At 36.4% G+C, this 8,930-nt stretch overlaps 1 protein-coding gene across 3 annotated transcripts in view; it reads right to left on the bottom strand.

Moving 5' to 3' along the window:
* The window catches only part of LOC107657040 (lamina-associated polypeptide 2, isoforms beta/delta/epsilon/gamma-like), a 9,041-nt gene extending 7,600 nt beyond the window's left edge, over positions 1-1,441 (bottom strand). The window contains exon 1 of one of the 3 annotated variants that reach the window (XM_016445034.1): positions 1,354-1,441. Coding sequence is in view for 2 of the 3 variants with exons in the window: in XM_016445033.1 (XP_016300519.1) it covers positions 175-366 (192 nt within the window). In the remaining variant the exon portion in view is untranslated. Of the gene's footprint in view, positions 1-174; positions 526-1,353 lie in introns of those variants that run through there. The other 2 variants (XM_016445033.1, XM_016445032.1) reach the window with 2 other exon arrangements.
* Positions 1,442-8,930: the final 7,489 nt, after the last annotated feature.

The raw sequence follows: 8,930 nt of genomic DNA, 5'->3' as shown, positions 1-8,930 counted from the left end.
CGCATTAAATATCGCATGCGATTTATCGTGCAGCCCTATATATATATAAAGTTTTGGGGGAATCCTTCAAAATCTGTATGCATGATGTGAAACATCTTTATTATCAAAACACTGTCAAGGGCAGAAAGAGTCTTCAGGAATGAATAACGTGACCTCCACAGCTGCTAAACTCACGCTGCCACGGAGATGATCCTCCTCTTCATCGCTAGAGAAATCTGTGCTGTTTGTCCTCACATGTTTGCCATAAAGCTCCACATACGCGTGTTTCTTGCTCTCCGGTGGAGGTAGATCCACATTATGCGTTATGAGCTCCGACTTCAGCCTGTCTTTGGAGAACTGAGCGGGGTCTTCCACAAACACCGCCATGTCAGGTGTGGAAAGCCAATGCGTTTGAAAACACAGGCCCGGAGGAAAATATTCCCGATGTTCGGTCAATGAAACGTTGGCTTTATTCTCCAGAAAACTGTCTTAAGTAGTGAGCTCACGAAGTTTTGAGTGTCCAACAGCCGTGTCACCCCCAGAAGCAGCTGCTCACAGGGGTCTCCTTATATGCGAGAACAGCTCAGATACGCCTTGATTCATTCACGTGGCCGTGAAAAATACTACTAACACGAATTTCCACGTTTAGATCAACAGAGAAGTCAAGGTAAACTATATACACGGACATTAATTCATATTTAGGGTGAATAACATAAGTGGGTTGCATGTGTTAAATAGAAATCTACTAGTGTGTTTGGTCATGTGTTTTAGCGTGCAAACAAGTGACTTGTTTAACCTGTGAATTAATTAATGAAGCCGATTATATTTACAAACTCACCTTGCTAGAAACTGTTGTGCGATTTACTGTGGACAAAGTACACAGTGATAGGGATGGGCGTATCGATCCTAAGTATCGATATATCGATACTGACGCGAGTATCGAACGTATCGATACTCAAACTAAAAATATCGATACTAAGGTGTGTTTTATTTACCAGTGATTTTGTTTATTTCAAATAATAATAATAATAATAATGCGTACAAATGCATTGAATTGGACGAATCACATTTGTTAGGGAGTAATTGTGTAGGATATAACTATTTTCCTGCTCATCTGAACACACGCAAATGTTGCAAGACAGAACCAATCCATCACAGAGAGCATTCACTCACTGCTGACAGTTCATTCAAACAGGGCTGCGTTTCCCAAAAGTATCATAAGAAAACATTAAAGCTTTTGGGAACAGCAGCCCTGAACAATGCTTATCAATCAGTATCGTATCGGTATCGATATCGACGATACTGCCTTGAAAAATATCGGTATCGTATCAAAAACAAAATAAGTGGTATCGCCCATCCCTAAAGCCGCTTTACCTGATTAGTATTTCAGTATCTTCTTCTTCTTCTTTTGGAGTTTTATGGCGGTTGGCAAACAAATATTTCAACGTCCACGTGCTGACCCGACGTCCTCTGATGATGATTCATGACAACGTCACAGGTTGGATGTTTTCCCGCCATTTCTTCAGTGAAATGGGAACTGCAAAAATATCATGTTTTTGTATTTTAACCATAAAATAGATTTAAATCAAACGTGATATGTAACGTGATAATGACCTGCTGACTGTACATTAGGCTATCCTGTTTTATCACACTAGACTAATACTTACCAAATAGGCCTAAATAAATACATGAACTTAAAATACTGATATGAAATTATTTCTTACTTAGATTGGCGTAAAGCTCACGAAAGAAAGTCCATTATCTATTCCATAGCCAATAAGCACATTAAAGTCAAATGATCAAAAACAGCAAACTGCTGCAGGGAGGACATTTTTGTAGGCCAAAACCCGGAAACAAGTTTTTAGCACTTTTAAAAGCATTTTTAACTGTGGTTTTGCTACACTAAACATAGTTTAAATTTGTAGTAGAACTGTGGTTATGCAAATGGTAATCAATCTGCCCAAAAAAGCATTGTTACTACACTTTTACTAATAAAACCATGGTTAATTTTCATAAGAGATTGTTCAGAAGTCAATGTACTTTTTATTTGAATGTTAACACAAGGGAAGAAAAGATGATCACAACTTCCATTTTCATGCCGAAAAGGACCTCTGGTATGTTGCCATGGTGAAATATCCAGTTTATTGGTCATACAAAATAATTTAACCATTCATTGCTGCAATAAGAATCAAGTATTCCAGAGATCCACAATTACAGTTTTCCCTGGCAAGGCAAAAATTTGAATGATATAATCTGTATTTTACAGATAAAAGGCAGATGCCTGCTTCAAAACTGCCTTTCAACAAATTGCAAATAATTTTCTTATTCTTCACAGACTATGTTTTCAATCCCATGCTGGCTATAGACTGCATTTTGGTTATTCACCAGACCTATATCTGCCTGATACATTACTCCGTAGGGCTTCTAGCAAAAGGATTATCGTGTACTACAAGCCACTTTAATAAGCTTCAAGAGTCCAGAAGGATCTAACAACAGTAAACGTGCCCTGCATCACAACTGCGCTCTGTCTCCCTCATGTCACTGGCAGGCGCAGGCACAGATGCTGTGTATTTCACCACTAAGGTGCATCCCTAGTGGATGAACTCTGAGTCACTCCGCTTCTCTATTCTGGAAATGCAATGCTTTGCCTGTTGCCCAGATTAGTGGCATTCATTCGCTCATCAACATGCATAACCCACATCCCTCCCCCCATCCAGTCTCTCAGTGTTTCTCTTTCTCATCTTTTTTTGTTTAATTTTTTTCTCTTTTCATTCTCAAATGAATGCATCTCTTCTCCCGGGAAACCATGATGCAAGGGAGGGCAAATGTGAATATACTATCACCCCAATGCTCACCCAGACAGCCTGAGACTGGAGCAGCAAATTGCATGTTTAATATTCAAAACTGACACTCAGTTAAACAATAACACTGCTATCTATTTAGGCATTATTATGTTGCTGTTTTTTTTTTCTTGTAAATGAAACATCTCAGCTCTCCTGTCCTGTTTAATAGCCCATGTTAGTCCATTCAACAGACAATTGTGCCTGAACTCTGGCTCTGGATAGCCTATATATTGGATTGATTATATCCACTGTTGATAAGCCACTCTGTATCTAATGGCTTTGAACCCTACATGAGACACCATATCAAAATCACATAGGAATAGAAAGCCATAAGGCACAGTAGTGTTGAGTTGAATCAGGCAGGCTGTACACATGTTTAGTTCTGAGGTGAAACCACCATGAGACTTGCCGTGTTTCCGTTTCCTTTTATTACGTGACTGTTTTTTCACAGCTAAACAGATTCTATTTAAACCACTTGAGCCAAGTTGCAGTTTGCAGGGAAGATTAAAGAGAGAAAAAACTCACATCACCATGAATAATTAAACAAAAGCGAGATTATTATTCAGTTTTTCTGGCTTGGGAGGATTAAAGTGTTTGTATCTCATTGTTCTTTTTAAAGTTTCTCCTTGGGGGAAATTCTGGGATTTCTCTTGATTTATGTATGGGTTTACTTTTTTATTTCTTGCATTAAACCTTCTGTGAGTTCCTCATCACACTTAAGTAGCGAGATGTGTTTTTGTCCATTAGTCTCCAAGAACATTCCAAACAGTCTTTGATGAGACACTGTAACGATGCCAAGAAATAAAAAGGTACAGCACTAATCAAAAGGCTTTTGTGATTTCCACAGTGGCCCTGGTGAATGCTGAGGGGATTATGTAAACATTCAATTTACAATTAGACTCCAGAAGTCTAGCTGACTTTCTGCCTCTGCCAAAAGACTTTTTACATCACAGCTCAGGGGAGTTTAGCAGATCTGATTAATGAACACAATCTACGCATAAACAGTTAAGCAAACTTGCCGTTCAGACACTAATGAAATGCCTGATGAAAATGGCACATTATAATCTGATTTTTGTTTTGAGCTCTGTGCTTGGTGCTGTGATTTATTCACACAAATAAATGGGTGTTTTGAGAATCCCAAAAGAAACACCAAAAAGTATTACTAATGTCTCCTCATATTAGAATTTATGCTTTAAATTATTATAATAAAAAACTGAATTAAAATGATTGGCTAAGCGTTCCAGATAGGCTGTGTATTAGTAGTGTGTATTTTACAGTGACTCTTTCTGCACTTTATATCTAGTGGGTGGCATCAAGTGACTTGCTGGGTCCTAATGCGCCTACTTATTCTACGCCCTTAAAGTATGCACTTTGTTGGTGAGGAAAATGTACACACTTTTGAGTGTGTAGTAGAAGAGTAGGCAAGCTTTGGGACATTGTCATTGAAAACTGGCCTGTCAATCATCTTGTCACAGTTAACATTCTCCACATTTCATTTAACTTCATACCGTACTGGAGTGAAATGAAGTAGCTCATTGATCTGCCAGCTGTAGATCTTTATGCGGAGAACTCTGCTCATATTTTCTGCATAATGACGCATTTAAAATTTAACGACCAAACAGATGTTTATAAAAGTTTACATTGCTGTTGCAGATATAATATAACACAGATAACATTAAATAAATATATATATTTTTTTTTACCAGGTTAAATGTTGATTAGTAACTCAAACCCCTTTATCTAAACCTCTCTACTTAACTGTCGGTCGCGCACATCCACCATGTTTGTAGTTTTTTAAACGCTTTTTATTTGTGCTTGTAGTTCTCAACCGAATCATTCGTCAAAGCGCAATGGATTGTGGGTATTATTAGCCATTAGAGGGTGCACGGATCCACACTTCAAAAATCGACCTGAAATAGTAGACCATCCGGGGACTTTTGGCATACACTTTTCAACATACTATGCTTTGGGACACACTTATTCTAATGTCACATACTTTTTAGGATGGATAGTATGAACATTGGTACGCAGGGTATGTTTTTAAGAATTCAGCAACTGTTCAATTCAGGAAGGAAACAAACGACTCTTTATGAGTGAGTCATTGCATCACACCCACAATTGATTTGTTCAAAACACTGATTCATTCAGGACAAAACAAGTGACTCTTCATGAGTGAGTCATTAATTCATTCACTTAACTGAACTGATTTTTTCCAAATAATGATTCATTCAGGAATGGAACAAGTGACTCTTTACGACTGAGTCATTGAATAATTTCCTCAACTGATTGGTTCAAAAACACTGATTCATTCAGCAATGTCACTACTGTCTGATTATGGAAGACAAACTACATTCAAGCAAAAGATAGACAAACTAACTGGTGTCTAAAATGTAAGTTATTCAGTATTTTCTTCTTGTTTATTGAACTGCTCTATAAAGGCAATGTCAGACTCGCATTTGTGCTGAGGGGTCTGAAAATCAGCGCGGATCAGCACGGTTGTCAATATCTGACTGCGACAATTAAGTAAGTTCTTGGCAAAGACTAAAGATGCTGGCAAAAGAAATATTTATATGAATGCTAGCATCATATTTCCACAACATTTATTAGTTCAGAATAATACAGTTGCTTATTTTCTGTGAGTCTCATATTCTGTGTTGCAGATGGTCAGTTTTGATGGTTGCATCTCTCTCTCTCAATAAGAATACATTGGTTGTCTCTGCCCATTCATCCTCATAAATATCTGGCAAAGAGCTGATTATAGAGAAAGTCTACACATGTCATCAATTCCACTGTGTATCAGAGCTGATTAATATTTGATTAACATTTATATTCATAGCCTAATGTATTCTGACAACACAGTGCGGTCAGAATGGGAAAAAGACACCTGTGTGTGTCATGACAACACATCACAAACAATATTCATACTGCCATTGCATATCTTCCTACCTCATTATCTGAGCATTACACTTCGAATAGAAACCCCTCTCTGGATGTGATGAAGGTGTCTCTCCAAATAGACTAGAACAGATTGATAATTGGAGGAACATAGGCTAGCAATTGCGAATTTTAGCTGCAGAAAAGCCCTAATTTTCCTTGTATTATGAACAGCGTATTATTTGGAGCATATGAGCTATAAACTGCTTTTGCAGAAAAATAAGGTTTAAGAACATTGGGTGAAGAGGGAACGTGTAAACTCAGCCATGCAAACTCCCACAGGAGAATGATGGGAATTTGCACAATATCAGCAGTTTTTTAATGACATTTGAATTAATTTACTTGTACGTATGTCGATGGTAACCAGTGTTGGGGAGTAATTAGTTATGTAAATAAAAGTTATGTACTTTACTTACATATACTGTATATATGTAACTGTAATCCATTACAGTTACTGAGAAAAACTTACTTATGAAAATGTTAACGATTACAAAGGGGGGTTACATATGAACATTTTTCTGAAAAGCTAGAATATGTTGAACAATATTAATTTGTTGCTTTGCCTGTTTTTGATGTGCACAATGCCTCCTGCCATTTGAAGGTCGTTTAGTAAAGTGATGCTATTTTGATGCTTTTGATTGCTTTATTCTTGTTTGAATTTGCAGTGCACCACATCTGCCAATTACATCAGTCCACATTGCTGCTGAAAGCTTTTTAGGTTACAACCTGTCTGAGAGTTGCCACCATGGCGAGTGATAAAAATGCATCCCAGTGCTGGGGGGAAAAATCAGAATGATCTCAAAGTAAAAAAAGAGGTGCTAAAGTCTGATTTTGTGGTGACTGTGCTTTAAAATTCAATTATTATAATCTTAATTTAAGTGAAGAAGGATTTTGAAAGTCTGACAGTAATCAGTGTTAGCACTACTGTAAGGTTAATGCTGCCTGGAGTAAATGTTTGAAAATGATTAACAATCGAAAACATTCATTAGAAATTTAGAAAAGTAATCAAATGTAATTAGTTACATTACTTTAATAAAGTAATTGAAATAGTTACATTTGAATGGGTAACTTGTAATCTGTAACCTAGTACATTTCCAAAGTAACCTTCCCAACCCTGATTGTAACATATCTGTGAAAATACATGTAAACCTATTCAAAATGTTCTTATTTTTAACTAAAACTATTAAAATTATTTTCATTCATTGCTAAAGGCTAAAATAAGGTAACATAAATATTTGATGAAAAGCATTAAAAATCTTAAATAAAATGTAAAAATGTAACCCTGGCCACTAACTGGAATAAAATGAGTTTAAGTTGAGGCACTAAAATCACTGAGCTAAATAATATGTAAATAAACACTAAATAGTTGTAAATAATACTAAAATAACATTGTTCCATATTGAAAATAATCATATTCATCTTTTTAGTTCAAATGTAAGAAAAGAAAGAAATAAGACCAGAAACAAGGCGATTAAAGCCTTGTTTAATAGCCAGTCGTTAGGGTGCTGGTACAATTTATATTTTGAATATCGAATACATACTCTACACCTTCACTGATATGAGCAACAATGTGCATGTGTGAGCTCATTAAGTCTCCGGCAGTCAAGGCTGTCGCCCCCTTTCCGATGCTTATTCAAGGACACTAATTCAAATAGAATAACTAATGGCAAAAGTAACAACTGCAGTAAATCACAGTACCATGGCTCTGTTTTTATATCTTGTAGGTGACCGCTTTAAACAAGCAGCAAACCTAGCCAATTAAAATGTTGTCAAGAATAACTTGTGTGACAGATATATGAATACAATTGTAATCTGACAGGCTTGTTTCACATGCATTATAATTCAGCCTCAGGAAAGGGCCTCTTACTCAGGCCAGTGAGTTAAATGAAGTGATTCAGGTTTATGCATTAGATATAACTCTTAATTACTCACATTATAACAGACACATGCACTAATGATCATTATGCCAAGCCTGTGCAACATAGCAAAACAGTGTGTTTAGAGGCTCTTACGATCTCTCTGATTGGCTGTTAACTCTGACTCGCTACCAAATCACTATAGAAGTCACATCCCATGAAAGCTAATTAGATAAAAACATTACAGTGCTCGGTCAAATGGAAGTTGTTAATGTGACATAAAGCACACTCATTGTTTGAGTATGTATTAAAAAGACATAATGAAGGACGCTAAAAACATTAAACATATTAAACAAAATGAGTAGCTCACCAGACTGAGGATGAGGAAATGGGCAACCAACTGCATATGATGTGAGAAAAATGGAACCGAGAGAGCCTGAAAAATCAAATTGGTTTAAATTTGGTATCAATGTTTCTGTGACATGAAAGAATACTAGAAGAAACGGTGAGAACGGGCCCCATCTTTAGCCAAGCCTCTTTCTTACTTTCTTCAATGAGTCCTTGTGCTTCAGTTTTGGCTCTGAGCCATTGCCTCTTCGATGAAGAGCACGCAGAGGGAAGGGGAGAGCTATTGTATGTGTACCCCACTTCTCAACACTACAACTGCTATTTGAGTTACACAGACACCGGATGCTGCACTCTTCATACTCTGGAAAGGAGCACCAGAAACCCTATTTAGGTGAATTCTCTCATCTGAAAACAAATGTGTTTATCAGCATTCCAACAGAGGGTTCAACACCTGTTTAAGGGCACAACATTTAAGTCTAGGGGTGGGACGTAAAAACAAGACTGATCGGGTGGCATTTCATGAGGAGGGGGGCAGATTCTCCATCGTTCTCCCAACTGTTGAGAACAAGGCATAGCGAACTACACATTATAATGACATCATCAAAATTTGAATTGCAACAAAACTATATATATATATATAGAGAGAGAGAGAGAGAGAGAGAGAAACAAAATAACAACAAATACTACAAATAAATATTAATACATAATATAAAAATAATAAGAAATAATACATATTATACTATCCCAACTGTTGTGGTCTCCTAACACATTTTAATGACATCAGGATATTAACTGAAAAAAACTACACTAAATGTACTGTAGATTAGAAAAATATTTATTAAATATATTTATTATAAATAAAATTGATAATAAATAAATATATTAAATAATACATATATTATGCTATATGCAATACATACAATGCTATAATATATTTAAATTGCGTGTGTATGTGTGTGTGTGTGTGTGT

The sequence above is a fragment of the Sinocyclocheilus anshuiensis genome, unplaced genomic scaffold, assembly GCF_001515605.1.
Source record: "Sinocyclocheilus anshuiensis isolate Anshui unplaced genomic scaffold, SAMN03320099.WGS_v1.1 scaffold1453, whole genome shotgun sequence".
Taxonomy (NCBI): Eukaryota; Metazoa; Chordata; class Actinopteri; order Cypriniformes; family Cyprinidae; genus Sinocyclocheilus; species Sinocyclocheilus anshuiensis.
The sequence above is the reverse complement of the archived record's forward strand: the minus strand, read 5'-3'. Positions and strand labels throughout refer to the sequence as shown.